Source organism: Aythya fuligula, chromosome 5 (genome assembly GCF_009819795.1).
Source record: "Aythya fuligula isolate bAytFul2 chromosome 5, bAytFul2.pri, whole genome shotgun sequence".
Taxonomy (NCBI): Eukaryota; Metazoa; Chordata; class Aves; order Anseriformes; family Anatidae; genus Aythya; species Aythya fuligula.
In genome coordinates, this window is record NC_045563.1 from 5776438 (window position 1) to 5796699 (window position 20262).

The following is a 20262-nucleotide window of genomic DNA, read 5'->3' on the forward strand; positions in this document are numbered from 1 at the left end:
CCCCGCACAGCTCCATATTTTCTGGATGAGACACCTTTCCCCAGCTTATTTCCAAACAGGAATAGCCGATTCCTCTTTCAAACAGATCAAAGAAAGCAGCAGGCACATTTCTAAAACTTGCCCTCAGGCCTCAAGGGCCATTAATTTTTTCCTAATTTACCTTGCACATCCACTCAATTATTTTGGAAGCCCCAGGTGCCTGTCCGGGTGGGTGTGGGAGGCCACACGAACCATTCCTGCTGCTGCAGAGGTGTCCCTGACACCCTACTCCTACATCCTACAGCACATGCCTTCAGCTGCAGCCACTGCCACAGGGCAGGCAGTTCTGTATGGGGTGATCTGGGAGGGATTTCTTGTCCTTCAGTAGACAGAGCAGTGAACGTGGCGCAGAGCCATGTCCCTGAGCTCCCAGATCTCCCGCGTGGGAGCGTTCCCAGTTCATTCAGGCCCGTGGATGGTGGTTACCTTGCCTTTTCTCTCCTTTCTTGGCACACACGTGCCCTCCTCTCATCACCAGAGCACATCTGAGCACATCAGTGATGACCTGCAAACATCCCATCTCCTTGGAAATGGCCCGGATACCACACCAGGTATTAACTCCTACAGCAACAGAGCACAGTGCCGGGGGCTTTACCTTCCCCATAAGAACATCAACAATGAACGTCCTGACTTTGAGCACAGCATTTTAAAGAGAGGGTGAACGCTCCCCAGGATGCACCCAGTTGATTTTACAGGAGGGAAGACGTTTTCCTGCTCTCCGCCGGTGCGGAGCGCAGCCGGAGCAGCTGATGGCCTTCAGATTTTATCCTTGCTGGAATAATCCGAGTTTCATAACTACGAGATACATCAGACAGATTTCTCAATTTGCAGCTTAGAGAAAGGTCAACCCCGGCTTAATCTGCTGCCGTGACAGGTCAGGAGACAGAGCAACTCGGGGACAGTGTGAAATGACTGAAAGTACTCCGCGTATCGTGCACGTGGGCTTCCCTGCCTGCAAGCCAAGGGAAACAGAAAGGGGGGACACCAAAAGCATTCCAGGCGATTGCCAAATGTCCTCTAGGAAAAATCGAGGTGGGAAAGTAGTAGGGAAAAGTTAAAACCATGGCCGAGGGGCTGGGTCTGCCACCCCACGTCACCCTCAGTCCTTCCAGCGAGGCGCTGCCCGTGCTGGGGCGGCAGAGAGGTGATGAATTTCTTGGTCTTACTGGAGGAGATCCAGCAAAGATTTTTCCAAGGAAACATCCAGAGATGCAGCCCTGCGCAAAAAGAGGCCGTAAATATCTGTGGTAACTGTTTCTGCTTTACTTAACCCCCCTTTCGAAACATGTTTGGGGCTTAACAATAGGCTTCATACTTCGCTCAGAATTCAAATATCTGTTTTTTTCCACTCCACCCCATTAAGGGCTCCCAGATTTCTGCCACTAGAAAACAATCTGTTTTGTGCAGCTGAGCGGCACAGTGGATTGTGTTTGGGGCAGGCTGTATTAGGTTACTTAGGAGATTAAGGCTCGGGAGCACAGCTTGACTTCTGGAAAACTGAACTCCTGAATGAAATGTTACAGAGCAGGGCTGCACACCTCGCAGCTTCTGTGAACCAGCAGCAAAGTGCTGTGGTGGTTCCTGACGTACCTTGTTCCTCTACCCAAGCCTCAGCGACTCGGTCCTGCTCAGGGAAGGAGAATCACACATTGCTCCTGGAAATTAAACCACCAAACAAAGAAGCCAGCCCACAGCAGGAGAGACACGGCAGGAGAGACACGGCAGCCCCAGGACTCGGTGCAAACTGCTGTGCAACTGGAGGAACCTTTGGAGAGGGCGGATGCACGGCCAGACACCTTTTCCCCTGGAGAAATCAAGCTTGCCCGGGTGTTAATTGAGTTTTGCATCCGCGAGCCAATAGCACAGCACGTGGGAAAACAGCAGCGCTTTGCCTCTACCTCGCCCTCGTTCCATTATCACCACCCATCCGTGCAAAATGCTGCTGGCGAGGAGCTCCAGCCCCGAGAGGCAACCGCTAGTTAGCTTGGAGGAAGGAGGAAAGAGTGAGAAAGACGGCACAAACCTTCAATTTAAAGACTTGCAGAAGTTGTTAGCACTTTGGACAGGGGGCAGCTGCCCTCTGTTTCAGTCCCCTGGTTGAACTGGCCCCCAGAAAACTCACTGCACCTTTCTCCTTAGCTTCACTCCAGCTTTTCAAACCCATAAAGGACAAGAATAAAGACTCCTTATATCATCTTGTTCCTCCCTGAAACCAGTGGCAGTGTCTCCAGTGCAAATGTCTGCTTCACCCTGCAAAAAACTGCGGTTTGTAGGACAAATCTGGGGTATGGGTCTCACCGCCACAACTGGAGACGGGTGTGATTTGGGGTTCGATAGCTCAGTTGGGGAAAAGCTCAGACTTCACTGACGCCAGCATTTGGAAGTTTCTGCCAAGTTCAGCCAGTAATTTTAGCTAAGAGAAAAGGTTTTGTGGAAAAGGGCTACACTTACTGCACTGTGGTTGTGGCAAAGCGTGCGGTCATTTGTTTATGTTCCAACAGCGCCTTTAGCCAAAGCTGACTTTTCATAAAAAGAGTAAAAATTTTCCAAAGCGAAGTGAAACAGAACTGGGGGGAGAAAACTGAACGCCTGGGATTTAATAAAAACAACTTCTGGCTTGTGTTTTTTCTCGAGCAAACTCAAAATTCCTTATCTTGGGCTGACCTGCAAAAATATTTATAATTCATTAATTCAATCAGTGAACCAGGAAGAGAGAAGGGACGCACTCAGCAGAGCAACAAGGCACCCAGCTGAGCTCCAGAAGCAACCCAAGGCCTTGGTTAGTGCAGAAAAGCCGTAAGTGCCGGCAGCCAGCTTTTAAAATAGCCCGAAGCACCTTATATATAAGGGGAAAACAGGTGGAAGTGGTCAGGAATAGTAGATAGTAGCACAGCAGAGAAAAAAAAAAAAAAAGGATATAATAAGGTCTTAAAAGCCACAGAATCACAGAAAAACTCAGGCTGGAAGGGATGTCTGGAGGTCTCCAGCCCAACCCCAGCTCAAAGCAGGTTATTTCAAGGCCAGCCCAGGCTGCTCAGTTGTTTCCCTTTATCCACTCGTGGCTGACCAGAGGTCGCAATCTCTCCTCTCGACTCGCTGGCTCTGCTCTTGCTAATATCACCCGTGCTGCCAGCTCCAGCTCAGCTCACCACCAGGAGCCCCGAGCCTTCCCCTTCCCTCTGACAAAATGATTGCACCATGTGTTTGCAATGCATGCACATGTGTTTGAGCAAGAGAAGCATTATTCAGGCTGTGCTAACGAAATTCTAACGGGTTTTAAATGAATAAAATCCAGCGAGATCCTAAGAAAGCCCCTAAGAAAATCAGGGCACACGAGGAGTAAAAGAAAATGTCCCTAATAAAATTAGGGACACGGCACAGGGCAGGACCACCAACTTCAGAAGAAGTTTGGCAAACTCTTCAGAGATCATATTTTTGCCCCATGGGATAACAGCATTAACCATTAGTCCCCCTCAGACTTCAACATTTACATTTCAAACTGAACAGAAGTCCTCAACCTTGCATACAACGAAATGCAGAAATCCCCATACTTTTTGTATTTTAAAAAGTTGAAAACTATTGATTTGTAAAAGAAAACCCAAACACGAGGCAGAAAACACATCCATTGCTAACTGTAGCTTTTCAGTGTTATACCAAATGGATGTGTTTGCTTATCTACATGGAAAACAACCTCACCCCAAAGCCATATAACAGAAATCAAGGGAGCTATATTTAAAAAGATGGATTTTGGCTTGGGCTTATCATAGCGGTTGTTGGGGAAAGTGTCCATTTGCAGCTGCAATCCTTTAATGATGAAATGTTCAGCACAGGCCAACTTTCATCCCCTTTCCCACCAGATTTCGCTGTGGCAGGAACAGAAGCTGAAATCCTCTAATCACGGGTGCCTGGAGTTTGCTCCTCCGACTAAAAGCCTTCGTGTAGCAGGGGTGTAGCATCCTCGGATGCCACCAACTGGCAAAGGAGCTGGGCGTTCCCAGAGCTCCAAAATCTCAGGCCATTTAGGTTGAGTCAGCACAGCACAGAATATCAGGCTTATTTTCAGCATGCTCGGAGTGCTATTTGAGACTTTATTTTCCTCCTTACAGAAAGACTGAGAGCCGTAAATATTGACAAACACGAAAATTGGGTCTTCATACTCCATGAAAAAACTACCAGTCCTATCAAAATGTCAACAGCCATCTGGCACCACTCCTTCCAGATGTTCTCCTAAACATTCTCCCTTTTTTTTTCCCCAATGTGTGCTGTCTGCGTGCTCAGAGGACTGCCACGATCCCCTCTCGTCTATCAATGCCCAGCTTCAGATTTCCAAGCCTGTTATTTCTTTCCCATTTCTTTTCACTCAGTATCTTGTTCCTCGGTCAGCGAGCGGATCTATTCAAAACACAGTGTTGTGTTTTGGGGAAAGAATTTGCCTTTTGTGAAGCTCAAGGGGTTGTGGCTGGTTTGGCAGTGGCGTTTGGCAGGCCAGCTTGTTAATAATTTAAAGCAAGACACAGACCAAGGGATGCTGCAAACATCCGTGCCACCAAGATGAATTTACAAAATGTATTGGGGAAAAAAAAACATCACTAACCATTGGTGGAATCGCTGCTGTGATGGAAGATGAGCATGTTGTACCCATGGAGTCACTATCCAAACAGACAAAGCAGATAAAGTCACGTATTTGTACTAGATACAAAAAAAGCCTCCAACCTCAGGGATCGAGAAGGTCAGGTGCCTTGGACTGCTGCAGCTGGAGTGGCCTTTACAGCGTGAAAAATGGAGATTATTTCTCAATCCAGGCAGCACCCTGCCTCTGTTTTACATCAGCAGCAGCCTTCAGTGCTGAACAAAAGGAAGATCACATATGTCACGCTTTATATTCATGAAGCAGATCTTTAAATTCATTGAAAACATCCTTCAGGGAAGGCTCTTCTGAACTTGGTTGTAACTGAACGCTTTAATGAGATCTTAGGAAAGACAGGCTTTTTTCCCCCAATTTAATGAACAAACTCTCAGCGAACAACTGTTGCAACAAGCAGTGTAACACAAATGGAAAAACTACCAGGCTGTGCAGTGACATTTTGTGAACCTTGTGCTTTTCCGTGAGTGCTGCAGGCAAGGCAGGACCCAGGACCAGCAGGGGCCGTGGCGTTGGAGCAGCTGAATCAGTGCCCCAGCACCCACTCTTGCTTCCAGGGAGGAGAAAATTACAGCTGCCCTAGCACCACAGAGAACCCTAACCACACAAGAAATGCAAAAACCCCAAAGCTTCAACCTACAGCAGAGCTCAGCGAGCCCTCGGTCTGTCCAGAAGCTGATTCTGACTTCACCTCATGAAACCTCCACAGCAGGGCACGCACAGAGCTGCCACCCAAATGTAACTCACCAGTGAATCTTAGGCTTATTTTCTCAATTTTGGTACTGAGCGGATGATATAAACATTTTTCAGCGGTTATTACACACATTTAAATGACTTTCTATTAGCTAAATCCATACCTCGTTTTCCGTCAATGCTTGAGAAGTGATTTTTAGCAAAGAAGGGCTTGCCAAGGCTGATGACAAATCTGCGTGTATCAGCACCAGGAGAAAACAAGCACCAAAAATGGCCCAATCAATTATGTATACAAGAAGTGTTTGTTCATTCTTCCAGTCAAGGATCCTCATCAAATAATCATGGGACTCCTACAAGAGGGTACAGCGAAACACCAAGACTCACCTTTCAAATATTTATGGTGGGGCCAGAGCCTAGATATAAATGGAATCGCTTCCAGGTTTGCTGAGCGGGTCGGTCCAAGGAAATGCTGCTCGCTCACTGATCCTCACACTGCTGGGAAGAGGTGCCACATTTCTCAAAATGACTTTTATTTATTATTTCTTCACCTTTAGAAAGGGCTGGATAATTTTCACTGGAAGAATTGGCTGGGAGAAGTCAAAATGGGACCTTTTTATGTTTTTTGTCAAATTAAAATAGCTTCCAAGGAAATGTTGGGGATTTCTGGAAGACGCTGAAACCTACTGCCAAATTTTCAGGATTTCACTTCATTTTTTTCTCCCTGAGGCTACTCGTATTGCTTTCCCCGTTTTGTCAGAGGGCAGCAGAGCCTCCAGCACACCCCGAGCGTGGGGACAGCCTGGCAGGGAGTGATGGTGCTGCTGAGGCTGAAGCAGAAGGAGCAGCAGCACGTGCCCAAAGGCCCTGCACCTCTCTCAAACGGATACACCTCAACAAGTGCCGCTGATTTCATCCTCGTAGGGTATCAGGGTGCATTTCCCTCACCCACGACTGCCCAGCTTTTCTCTGTAGCGCTGGGTTTTACGTTTCACTGAAATCCCATCATAAAATAATTGGGACCTTATTGAAGCAAACTACCAGGCTTGTCTTCACAGCCCGCATTTATAAATCAATGCTGTATTCTTTCCATTTTCCATTTACCTTAATGTTTTTAATGATACTAATTAGATCAAATTAGTATGTGCTGTATCTTTTATCCATTCCTACTTCCTCGGACGCTGGCTCTGTGCTGCTAATCTCCAAACACCACTGCACGTTTCACCTGTAACTTCTTCCTGTCAAACCTGCTTTATTTTATTTATCGAAAACCTTTGTTATTACTATTTCCAGCTGAAGATTGCTCTGTGTACCCAACGTGAGCCACCAAATGCTATGTTTAGCTTTGTCTGCGGGAGTCAATTCACCCCCCAAGGAAAGCAGGGCTTTCCTGCAAAACAAACACTAAGCTATTTTTATAGAAAAAAAATAACATCAAAAGGCACTGAAACACAAAAATAGCAGCCGTTCTGAGCTTTCTGAGACTCACGTTCGGTGTGCACTTTCAAGGTAACAACACAAGCTGCTGGTTTGAATGGTGCAGGGACCAAAGTCAAGGAAAGGAGGAATTTCTGTTTATTTCCTGCTGCCATCGCTCACCCCAGCTTAGAGACTCCGGGAAAAGTAAGTCCAGAAAGGCCTGAAAGGCATCACCTAGCGATGGTGATCCCATCCCAAAGCGATCCCATCCCAAAGCGATGAGGAGCTGTGGCTGCCCCATCCCTGGCAGTGCCCAAGGCCAGGCTGGATGGGGCTGGGGGCAGCCTGGGCTGGCAGGAGGGGTCCCTGCCCATGGCAGGGGGCTGTGAGGTCCCTCCCAACCCAAACCATCCTGTGATTCCTTGACTCTGTGATTCTGTGTTCAGGAATTTGGCTAGGCCTGCTGAGAAGCCAGGTCCTGCTCACTGCGACACGGCTCCCCTCTGGGTGCTACTTCCACGGCCAAAGGCTGTACAAAGCGCTCCCTGCCCTGGGGAATGGGGATTTAAAGCCCTTTGGGTTGAGTAAAAGAAGTAACTGGAAAAAATAAAATTAATTCAAAAGCTTTTTTAAGAAGAATTACATTAATAGCTCCAAGTAAACGGAGGGGTATGGGGGTGTGGGGGTTGCTAGGAAGTCTCCAAAGCTGATGAATGTGGGAGCAGCCGACCAGAAGGCACCTGCTGAGCTTCTAAGCTTAACACACTACTGCTGCAAGCATCACATTTCTCAATTCCCTCCATAAACCTCAGGTTTCTCTTGAAAGTAGTTTGGATTTCTTCCTCCTGGTATTCATTTTTCTCTCTGTCTTCTCTTCCCCTCCTCCCTTGAACCCTCCTGTTCAGTTTATACAATTCTGTCCTTGTGCCTACACTGACTTTTAGCCTCACCCATTTCTTCTGGCTGCTCACCCCAAGCACCAGGAGCGAAAACCCCCTTCCCTTTTAGCTTTCTGCTCGGCAAGGCCAGAAACCATCTCCTGTAACACATCTCAGAAACTGGACGTGGCACAGCAGAACAGAGGTGACCACAAACCTGGGCCAGCAGCACTGCAGGCAACGTGGATCTTGCCCACAGCTCGCTTTTCCATTTCCAAAGGCCATAAACATCTATGGGGCTGGAATTGGTTAAAATCTTTGGGAACAGCCTGTTTTGTTTTGATTAGTTTTCCTACAACGCTGGTTAAAACACACAGCCCAGCAAGGCTGAGGAAGCATTTGTCTCTGTATCTCCTGCGGGGTTGGGAAAGGAACCAGGAACCTGACAGCACCTAAAGCTTTCTCATCCCACTCATGGGGGAGCCTGCACTGCTTTCCTGCTACACAAAGTGAGAAGAGGGGGCTTCTAAAAAAGAAATTGTCTTTGTACAGAGTCTGAGAAGAAAGAGTCAGATTTTCTGCCTTTGTTGGTTTTCCTTCCCTTGCTTGGCACCAATATGAAAGTCGTGGTTTAAGCAGGTAAGGGCACAACCAACCAAGGGCACGCTCCTGCTAAGTACACGAAATAGCTCCTAACAAATCCCACTTGCTCTCGGAGCAACGGGTATTTTCAAGCTGAGATTAAGGTGTGCTGGTTTCGCTTCTTTTCAGACAGCAATGGCAAAGAATAAGGCATAAATGTGGGCTTGAAATTAAGCATGCCGAGTGTGGTTGTTTGTGTTTGTCCTGACATTAGCTGGAAGCAGAGCTACTGCAAAAGAAATTCTGTCCTGTGGGAAAAATTCATATTATTTTCAATTTTCTTTTCATCTCAAATGAAGGGGAAAGAGCAAACCTTTCTATGGAAGAGAAAGCTCCACAGGAAACGCGTTTCGAACTGTTGAAATAGGTTGCTTCAGCAAATTTAGTAATGTCAGTAGAGGCTGTAAATAATGCATAGTACTTATAGGATTCTCTCTGTGTTGTTCAGCTGCAAGGGTGAATGCTTTTGCAAAATGTAACTAAGAATCCTTAGCAAGAATTTAAGAGTGAAAAACAGGCAGAGAAAAAAAAATAAATCCCTACCTTCACGCACCTAAGTAAAAATAGCTGCCCTACATTTTTCAGGAGAGAGGAATGACTTTCTGCAGCCTCAACCTGAGGGGCCCCACAACCCGAAGCACTGATGATGAAGCCGAGACCCCTTTGGAGCAGCCTGGCGCTCCCTGGTCCTCAGCTGAGCCTCATCTACTCCAGATGCTGTTTCTGGGGGCTATTTGTAAGCCCTTCACCACACCATGCATCAGCTGTCCCGCTGGCAAGATCCCAGTAACGGTGTCCTCTTCCTCACGCCTCCCCCAGCCACAAGAGGAGGAACACTACTAGCTCAGTCTTCCAGCCTGTGCTTTTCACCATCTCTTGGAAAGCAAAGGATGATGTTGGCAGAGAGCTGGCAGAGGGAAAGCAAATAGAAACACAGATGTTACAAAGCAAAGCTCCAAGTGCTCCAGTCCTGCTAAGCCGCCAGCTCCAGTAAATAGCAAGTGGGATATGGGGAGGGGAAGGGGAAGACTGACTGCTGTGAAAGTGCTGGAAGAAGTGGCACTTCCATTTCCATTTCCAAGCCGTTGCTGATATGCTGAAAAATCCCTTTTCTGCCCACTCAGAACAGCTGGAACATTGCTCGAATCAAACCCTCCCTGTGAAATATTTTTTTTGCAGATCAGCACATTCTGCAGCACGCTTCTCCTCCCTTCGGTGGGCAGGGCAGCACCGTGAGTTACCACCTGGCCGTGATGCCACCTCGTAGGAACTGCCCACAGAAGATCACAGCAAAGCCAGAAGAAATTCCCGAAAACCTCGTTGCTGAAGCCCAGGCTCTGACCAATGGAGCAAAGGGACCGTGGCCACTCGCTGCTCGCAGCTGAAAGCAATTATCTGCAGGCTGAGATGAGAAAACACGTAACATATTTCATGAGGCTGTCAGAATAAGAGAACAAGTAGTAGAAAAGGAGAGACCGAAATGGTACGTCTGGGACCAGCTCACAGAACTGCAGAGAAACGGTTCGAGATTCATCCTGTGCAGACAGCGTTAGAAATTATCTTGATGACAAAGGAAAAAGAAAGGAAGCCGTTCTGTGCGTCTTCCTACTCTTTAGGGTGCAATCAGCACACAGCTTCAGCATCGCTATTAGCATTCCTCCACCAAAGAAACCTCGGCGAAGCACTGAGCTCACATTTTCAAAGATGATGCTGGAAAGCTTCCCAGATTATACATTTTCCCCTTTAATTTATACCTCTGAGGATAATGCTAATCAGGGAGGCAGTGAAAGTGGTGAAACATCCTCAGACCCGGCTTGATTTATTAACAGTGGTTGCATTATCCTCGTTTGGAGAGCGCCGCTAGTACCCCAAGCTTCCAGGAAATAAAAAAAACAAACACCCTTGTTTGCTGGTAGGTTACCAAATACAAGCTGACAATGTACTTGCACAGCAGATATGCATAAGTGCATGGCACAGTATGATTCATCTGCAAAACATCCAGCATGCTAGATGCTCGCTTTAAAGTAGGTTAGAAGAACGATTCGTTCAAAAGCAACAGCAGAGAGGGAAGGGAGGCAAAAGGAGCGCAAACTCCAAAACGTCCTCCTGGGAAATGGTATTTTCTTATGCTTTGTTCGGCCCTCCCCTCCTCAGGTTGCTTTTGAATAGAGTTTGGATGGCGCGGGGCTGGACAGCCACGTAACAATGCATGTAGCTAGAGGAATATTACAAATGCCATCTTCATGGCCTGGCAGATCTACTAAATATTGCAGGGATTATGCATGGTCTGTTTACCATGTTCAAAGTGGAAGCAGATTGCACACACTTTACACAGCGTAAATCCCCGAGCCTGTCTCCTTAGCTCTGACCTGAACTTCTCCAACACAGCAATTGAATTATAAAGGCTAATGTCAGGCAGACTTTGAAGAAAAAAAAAAAAAAATCTCAAAATGGGAACTGGCTTTTACAGGGATAGCTAATCAAATGATCCGCCCTAATCTGCACTGCTATTTTTTAAGGCAAGAAAAAAAAAAAACAACAACAAAGTGTGCATGACATTGCAATTCTGAAGTAGAATAGAGAACTCTACAGGCCAGAATTAATCCTTTTAAGATATAATTTAGGTGTATTTGGAATAAACAACCTGCTATAAAACCAAAGGTAGACATGGTCCATTTCTGACTGCTGCTGGAAGCCGTATTGTATAAAACATACTCATTGATTTGGGGAGAATTTGAAAATACATACACTGATTGCTAAGATTTTGCTATTTTTTAAATATGATTTTGATCCATGTATCTCTTGTGTGGAGATTTATTGCCAGGTGGAGAATTTATCAAAAAATAAAAATAAATTTCAGGATTTCCAGCCCTTTATTTCCTGGTATCAGCAGAGCACAGTGTGCATTTTCAAAGGCAGATTCCTACTTCACCCATGTAAAAATAACCCGGTTTGGTGATCCCACGTTTGTGCATGCAAACAATGATTTGCTTGCTTGACTGCTCAGTCCTGCACGCTCCGTACCCACATTAAACACACGTGAAACTTTAAGTAGTGAATTCTGTACCACCTACTAAAGATACACTCCAAATATTTCAGCTATGTAAAAATGCTATCTGGCTTGTAACTGAGATGCCACTTACCAGAAATGTTGATATAATGGCCTCTGACTAGTGAACATGATAAACAGCTACAGCATGGAGGCTCCAGAAGCCTGTTTTCTTTCACAAACAATGTCTTTAGAGGAGGCTGACTCCTCTGGGACTTCTCCCGACTCTCACACATCTTCTTGGAGCTTCTCCTGCAGGCTCAGCACCCTTCCTATGAATTAATTAGTCTGAGAATCACAGATTACATGCTCAGGCATTCAGGGTAACGAGGAAGTCCTGAGAAATCAGTTCTATATTCAACCATAACAGTATTTTTGCTAGAGCACACAGGAAGCAGCAGCGATGTGAATGCTGCATTATGACTTTTTAAAGAACTGCAAATGCTGCAGAAGAGAGGAACCGACCTCAGCTCTGGGTTAACCCCGCACCGAAGGAAACTCTCCTGCTATTAAAGGTTAGTGCACAGCACTATTCCACTGCAGAGCATCCACTTGGTCAGTGATGTTTACCAAAGATAGGAACCTTTGTTATAAAAGGACAAAAAAAATAAAAGCAGCAGCAAACTTACGAACACGGTACAACCTCACCCAGAGCAGGGAACTGGGAAACAATGAGCAAATTTGGGACCCATATTTTTATAAGTTCTGTAAAGGGTGGGAGAACACATTTCCCTTTTTCCTACAGTAAGTGTGAAATAGGTACAATTGTGCAATTGCAGTGCATATCGTACAGCAGCACCTGCACGCAGAGCAGTTCAGCTGAAGTGCACGGCTGATTTCCAGCCTGCTGTGTTGCGCCTCGTTGCTGAAGTCAACAGGAATGAAAATACCCCGAACTGCAAAACATTCCCCATGCACACGAGCAGCAAGGGCATCTCTTTTGCCTCACAATTAAGGACATCAAGGGGAAGACCTAATAAAGGCTTACTGAAGTTTAGCCCCCCCTGTACATCAGCAGTCTGCCATGTGTGTCGGGATCCTTATGGGGTGAGGGACTCCTCACCTCCTCGGCATGCAAAATGCTGTCTGTGGTGGCGCAGCCATCCCTCTTCCTTCAGCCTTGCTACCTCCAAGCTGGGGGGCAGGACTGGGCTTGCAAATGGTCAAACCCCCTTGATTGCCAGCCGTAATTGCAGTCTCTCCATCCTTGAACGGTGCCTGTGAGTGCTTTGGGGAGCAGCATGCAAGAGGCACGGCTGAGCAGAAGGAAATCAGCTCAAACTTCACTGGTTCAGGCTGCCCACAGCCCTGCTCTGCACACAGCTGCTGCAGAGGCTGCCGAGGGTGAGGATTTTTAGGCTGTTTAGGTGGAAGGCATCGGTCAGGTTTATATCTTGAGCACTTGTGGCTTTGAAGGGGTGGGGACGGCTTCCATGGGCTGCATTTGGGACCCAGGGCACTGCAGGGCTCACCCAGGGGTGCCCATGTGTGCAGCCAAACACCGACCACTACTTGCATGGAAAATCCCCTCTGGGACAAGGCAAACACACTGGGGGCTGGCAGTGGGAAGGTTCCCGGCCTGCCAAGGCTGCCCCAGACATTTGCTTTTTACCAGCTGTGGTTAACAAGCCCTCCAACGTCTTTCAAACTCCGGACACCACATCGGCTGCAGTACCTAAATTCAGCACAGCTGCAAAAGCGAACGCACCCGGGTGGCACAGCAAAGCCTGGAGCTGACAGAACTGCAGAGCTGCCCCGGCACGGAAAGCTCGTCCTACGGCGAGCAGCCTCCTGGGCACTGTCCTCGGAGGTACCTGCGTGAGCATCTCAAACATTAGAATGATTTCCATCCCCAAATTTCAGTGTCTTCTGTAAACGTTAATTTTTGTGGTGCAGTAATGGGGTAGGTAAGTGCTGACGCAGCCATTTTACACACAAGTGACCCGAAGCAGTCTGGCCTAATGGGTAATAAAGCCAATTTACCCGTGATGTATCTCTTACATCATTTATCCCTAAATTCAGCAAAACACACGCTCACCTTTAAGCACATGCTGAAGACCTCCCTAATTTTTTAAGCAGTTAGGAATGTGCTTCTGTTTCATAAAATAAGAACCTTAAATACTTTATCGAAATGAGGTCTGAAACAGGCGATTGTGGTGCCCTCTATTTCACGTCTGTTCTGCAGGTGAGTGCCAAAAATCTTCTCACTGGCAAAGCTGTGGGGTTTCTCAGAGGGTCAGGCTGACTTTAAAGCAGACGTGTCTTCAGGAACACGAATACAAAATGTGGGATGTGTCCCTCGGTGCTGAATCATGCTGAGCCTACCGCAGCACGTAGATTTACTTCCCCTGAATTAGAAAACTAATTACAAACAACGCTTCATTACTCGCTGCTTGCCAAGTGACAGCTTTCTTTCGAAAAACAACACCACAACCAAAGAAACCCCGGAATTTTGTAAGCATCTCCAATCTGGCGGCAAGAGAACACCACAGGAAAACCAGACAGAAGGGCGTAAATGTTACACTAAGGATGAAAATGGCTCAGTGAGTTCCTGGCCTGTTTTGGAGGTACAGGCTACTCAGGAGGGCAAGTGAGGCAAATTTGTCCGTCCCCCGTTTAAAAACCTCCATTCCCTGTTAATGATGTGAAACCCTAGCACAGCTCCTTAGCTATTTTGGGAGCTTTGAGCTAAAAAACGCGCGCACAAAATAATCAGGGCCTGAAGCAGAGCCACGCAGCAGTGCTGAGCATCGCGGGGTCAGGCCAGGCCACACGGTTGGGTCGATGTCCCCTTGTGGGACAGTTTGTGGGAACAGGACAAGAAGACATTTGGGGGTTTGCCCAAAGCCTTCCAGGACTGAGCCCAGATGCAGCACAAGGTGGTCACAAAGGCAGAGCGAGGGCAGGCGCTGCTCTTGCCTCCTTCCCCGACGTGCAGAGGTGTGAGAGGTGGCACCAAATGGCATTTTGCAGAGCTGCAGACAAAAAGGAGGCAGATGTGCCTCCCGGGAGCCTTACGCCAGTGGGACACGCTGAACCACACAGCCCAGGAGCTGCTGCAACACGCGAAACCCAACGGGAACATCCACAGCGCCGCTCAACCTTCCTCCTCTGTCCTTGCCTATAAATAAAACATTTCATTACCGAGTGACGAAGAATAGAAGACGGCAGGTGAATCACCCTCCCCGGTGCTACTTCTCTCTTTCATCCTGCCTCATCCTCTTCCTCCACCCGTCTGCAGCCCCGAAGGCTGAATGAAATCCATCGGCGCGGGGTCAAAGGGGGACGGAGTCACCTGCATCCCTGCAGGGAACAGCCAAGGACAGCTGCGTTTTGATCTGCAAGGATTTCAGAACTACATCGCTCCATGGACTGTAAGCAAGATTTTGTGCTCCTCCAAGAGCACTTTTAACCCCCAGAAGCAGAGCTCTTGCTGGAGGAGCCCAACAGGAGCCATTGCTCCCACTTTACCCACGTGCTGATGAAAGATGTCACTTCCAAAGGATTTTTTTCTAGATGACTGGGACAGAATGGCTCCTCTGTCAAGCTTTATGAGAATTACAGGAACAGAAGGGCCCAAGGAGAAATCTGCTGTGTTTCTGTCCATCTCTGCACAATCTGCACTCACTCATACAACGCCGGGGAGAGCCTCCACCAAATGATCTCCGTCACCCTCGCTCCAGCAGCATTTTGGAGGTCTTGAGGGCCCAGTCTAGGGAATGGAGTAAAAAACAACAAATTCAATTCTCTACATCAGGAAGGGCTAAAAAAGTCACTATTAAAATTGTTGTAGATCTATATTCTCCCAAAGTGAGATTAAACCTGGCCTCAGTTGGCTAAATGTGAGTACGACTGCCTGGCAGTTGTGGACGTATTTATGAACAATGGCTTAGACTCCCCTGTGGTGCATGCTTAGGTCAGTGAAGATCAAAAACTCCTTCTCCAGCAACTTTAAAAATAAAATAATAATAATAATAATAAAATACAGTTTGGGATTTCAGCCTTTACAGCGCACACGGCCTTGAACAGTATTTTGCCATGGATGCTTAGGGAGGGGGAGCTCTTGTTAACGCAATACTTGGAAAGGGGTCGGAAGGCCACAAAGAGCAGCTGAGCCAGGTGGTTTTGGTAATGTGCTGCGTTTGGTTGTGCTCTGACATCTCTGAGAAGTGCTGGTGCCTAACCCAAAACGTGAGGACGCTCATGTTCATGCCCGCTCCTCTCCACCCAGGTGCACAAGAGGGCTCTCAGACTGCCTGAAAACCACCCAAAACCTCCTTCATGCCGAGGAGTAAAGCCACCAGTAGCTCACTCTCTCCAGTAGCTGGAGAGAAACAGAGACATACGCGTACAGGTGAAAGATATCAGCACGAACTCACTGCAGGCCCTCTCTGGCACGGTGTTTTGGTGGCCCAGCCCACGGTGATATCTGGGTACCTGGCACGTGTTTTCAACATTCTGCCCTATAAAGCATGTAAAATGGAAACGTTTTTTAGAAATATCTTTTCTACAAGGATGAAGGGACACACCACCCCTCCTGTAAGTCACCCGGCAGGTATCCACCAGAGCACAAGGCTGTGGCCACCTTCCTGGATCCTACCACAGGAATCAGCACGTGGATGAGCTCCTCTTTTCCCTCTTTTTTCCCCCTAACCACACCTGCACCACGGAGGTAGAGCCCGTTCTTACCTTCTGCCATTTCTCTAAAGGAAACCGCGTTTATTTATTCTGGGAAATGCCTGCTAGCCTGTGTAATATTTTTGGAAATAATGCCTTTCAAGGAATTTTAATCACTGTTGATGTATAAAAACAAATAACACAATCTGCGACCAGATGGTGTGTTGGGTGACATGGGGCTCTCTTCCCCACCACACAACTGCTCACCAGCCTTTCAGCCGGGCCTTGCAAGAGCTGCCTGCAAGCTCCTCTCACCCCGAACCAAATTCATCTTTGGGAAGGAGCAGGCTGAGGGAGTGAAACGTTTTCAGCAAAACCTAGGGGCCAAGAATAAAAGCAAGAGGAACTCTGCCTTGCCCCTGCCCAGAAGCTACCGGAGTCGCTGTATGTTGCTGGAGGAGGAGCAGATGTGGGATCTGGAGCTCCTTATTACCATGGCTTTGTTTCAGAAATCTCCGAGCTTTCCACTCCTTGTGGGATTTTTTTTTTTCTGCAATCCCAACCACTGCTGATTTGGGTTGATCCGAAGAACAGGCAGCGAAATCCATTGCTTTTCATCATTCAGAAACCACTCGCAAGGTTTTGACACGAAGCCAGTTTGGCTCAAAGCCGGGCCCAAGGCCAGCTTGAAAATATTCCTGAACCTTTCAACAATCCCTGGCCGGTTTTCAAACTTACAACAAAAGCCCAGATCAGGGAAAGTTTGCAAATTTTTAGGTCGTGTAAGAAAACTTCTGTGCATGTTGTGTGTAAATTCCCATCATTTATTTTCATGCTGGGAGAATCTCGCAGTCTCCAGACCCTGCTCTTGCCTCAAAGAGCACAACTGCTTCCCACAGAAAGGACTTGTCTGAGAGCTGTAAAGGAAGATATGGGATGTGTCAGGGAGCTACCTGGAAAACAGATGGATCAGTTTGCTCTTGTTTGGATGCCTCCCTCCTTGTCTAAAGTGTCCCCAGGTGCCCCATTATATAGGGAGAGCTGTAAGTTTATGGGATTTGCTGCAGGCTGGTATCCCTCACTGCATCCATCCTACAGCTTTGCAGCATGCAGGAATACTCTCTAAGCATGAAAATTAAGGAATTTTCTGACACACTTGACAGTTTTAGATATTCAGCAGTATGACAGACCTCTTACTCAGCAACTTGAGAACATTTAGTCCCACAGAAAGAGCAGGGAAACGCTTTACTTCCCCTGTGAAGGGAGAGGGCAGCTGGAGCTGTGTAGGTAGTGGCACAGAAATGCAGGTGCTGCAGCCACAAATAGAGCCTGCGTGCGCAGGGCTTCACTGGTCGGGATGCTGCTCCGGCTGGCACGGCTGGGTAGGCACTCACACACACAGCAGCTATCTATTAAACAGGTAAAACAAAAATGGAAAACATGTAAAACATTCTGCTCTGTGATTCTAACGTATTGCCAGGCTCAGGATGCTGCTGATCAGACAGTCTGCTATTAAAAATCGGCAGAGGTCTGTATTGCTCACTTCGTCGCTGCCTTGCCGCCGTTTGACACATGCAAACAAACACATCTGAAGTCCCCTTGCGGATGATTCCAAAAGCAGAACATTTTCTTTCTTTTTTTTTTTTTTTTCCTTTTCTTTCTTTGTTGTTTTCTTCCTTTTTTCTTTCTTTCTTTTATTCTCATTCTTTCTGTTCTGCCTTCCGTCAGCCTGAACCCACCGGCGAGGCTAAGCCTGCAGCAGCCTTCATTCCATGCATGCAGTAGCACAGCCCTTCAACTTACTGGGCATTTACACTAGTTGAGAGACCACCCCTCTTTGTTCTGCATGCTGAGATCCAGCATGGCCATATTTTTATCCATCAGCGAACAACAAAAGCTCCTGAGATCTCTTTCCCCTTCTTCCTGTTGTTACATTGTCGGGGAGACCCTACCTAGGGACCCCGGTGCTGCCCTGCTCCACACACACCCGCCCTGCACCGACGCGAGCCATCTGCCTCCCTCTCCAGCCCAAAGTCACGTTTCACAGCCGTGAACTCGTGCTCGGATCCGCAAACGAGCGGCACAGCAGCAGATTTGCTGCCTGCCCGGAGCTAGAAAACAGCAAACCGTTTCCCACACCAGCCGATGGGCTTTAGATCCCATTGTACTACTGAACTCGGCGGCAGCGAGCAAACAGAAAAGCACCAGGGAAACATCCATGGCGAGAGCACGCGCGTGCACAGACGCACAGTCAAATCCTGGAGAGAAAAAAAAAAAATACAGACGGGTATCAGTGGAATAATGTACGGAGCCACGCAGGCTCGGATGTTTCTGGCCAGCTACTCTTTGTGCTGATTGACTGAGGGGGATTAGGAAGGACTCAGCCCAAAAACGCAGTTCCTAATGCTCCTGCAGCTATTGCATAACACGGGCTGATTCCCGTCCCGAGCCCTGACCCTCAACTTAACGCAAGTTTAATGCTGTCAGGTTGCATAATGGAAACGGCTCCTTCCCAGGGAAGAGGAATCTAGGTGGGATCCATTGGCTTCCCAGGGGCTGGGTTATTTGCTCATTTGGCTTCCCAGATGGGCAGTAGAGGGAAAGCAAGTGGGCAAGTGTCACCAAGAAGGAAACAGAGCCACTTTCCCCCTCATATTTCTACCTGGACCTACTGAAAACTGAAGCCTTGTGGGTTTCATAAAGAGAGATGCACCTGCTGTTAACACACCCACTAAGGAAACAAACCCTGAAGCAAGGGAGATCAAATACAGCCCGAAAGTAAACTGCAAAATCCATGAACCCACACAGCCTACCTCAACTAAACGCACCTTCAGTTCGCCCGAAAAGCTAAAGGAAGAAAACCCAGCAACCAAAACATCCGTGATTAAAGGGATTACGTCTCAACAGCATGCAGAAAATACAGCAGTGCTTCAAAACAGGCACTCCACTGAATCTGCACGCCAGGGTAACAGACGGGGCCATGCGGGGATTTGGGGGCTATCCGAAGTAACTCCGCAGTGTGCCGCTCCAGCTGTGCACAGGTGTGCGCCAAATGAGGACAGAGCCCCAATGCCAGGCTGCAACCAAACGCCCTTCGGAGTGCAGGCTCTGCACGCCCAGCAAACTGCACAGAGCTTTAGGGAACTTGGTCCTGAGCCCCAGCTCCCCCGGCTCAGCACCCATCATTATTTGCAAAGGCCGCGGTTGCTCCTTATTCCCCCTCTCCCTCCCTCGCAGTGACACCTCCGGACTGGGAGCCGAGCGGGGGAAGCACCGGGGACGAGCCCAGGACCCCTTTTCCCGATTCCCCCCCCCCCACCTCCCTTATTTTACCTGGGGCTGCGGTCTCCATGGCGACTGGCGGCTGGTCCCTGGCGGTCCCAAAAGCCAGCGGCTCCCCCTGCCGAGCCCCGGCCCCATCCCGCTCCGGCCCGGCCGCAGCCCAGCGCAGCCCCGCGGCCGGCAGCGGCAGGTCCCGGGGGTCCGGGGGGGCTGCCATGCTCCGTGCCCAGGCGGCCGCTGCGATCCGCCGATCGGCCCGGGGAGGAGGAAGAGGAGGAGGAGGAGGAGGAGAGGAGAAGCCGAAGAAGGTGGCCGGGGGATCTGGCAGCCCGGAGGGGAGCCGGAGACCGGTGATGCCGGAGCCGGTGCGGGTGGTGGCGGTGCCGCTGCTGCTGCTGGCGCTCCCCCGGCGGATTACGCAGGTGGAAATGGCTCGGATCGGAGCAGCCTTCCAGCCCCTGCGTCACCCTGTGGCTGGCACAGCACAGGGCAGCCCCGCTGCTGCTCTCCTGTTAACCGCTTCGGCTGGGGGGGCGGCCGGCGGGGATGAAGTGCCCCAGCCCCTCTCCCCTCTCCCTTTTCCCCTTTTCCCTTTCCCCTTTTCCTTCCCTCCTCTCCTCTCTCCCCTCTCCAGCATCCCACGCATCGAAACGCGGCACCTGGCAAAACAAACTCGTGGTGGGTGTCTGGGTGTCTCTTGTTGTTTTTTTTTTCTGTGTTGTATTTTGTTGCTTACTGACTCGCAGGAGCCAGCAGAGGTGGTGGGACCCGCCACCGAGTGAGAGGGGCAGGGGTTAGGGGCTGTGACCAGAGGTCAGAGGAAGAGGAATTTGAGGTCTTGCTGCCTTCAGGTCTTGCTGCCCCAGGATCTGTCTCGCTGTGCAGCAAGTCGCGCTGCGGAGCGGAGGGCAACTGCCCCAGCCCAAAGATTTTGCCCCAGTCTGGCTCTTCGCTTGTTGCATCTCCTTCTGTGATCTTAATGTCACGGCATCCCCAGGCACCTT

General features: G+C 48.7%; 1 protein-coding gene across 1 annotated transcript in view; it reads right to left on the minus strand.

Annotated features, from left to right (window-relative positions):
* Positions 1–19687, minus strand: part of RTN1 (reticulon 1) — a 97944-nt gene extending 78257 nt beyond the window's left edge. Inside the window, exon 1 of the mRNA XM_032189360.1 lies at positions 19310–19687. Within this exon, the coding sequence (XP_032045251.1) occupies positions 19310–19475 (166 nt within the window). The 5' untranslated portion in view covers positions 19476–19687. The remainder of the gene's footprint in view (positions 1–19309) is intronic.
* Positions 19688–20262: the final 575 nt, after the last annotated feature.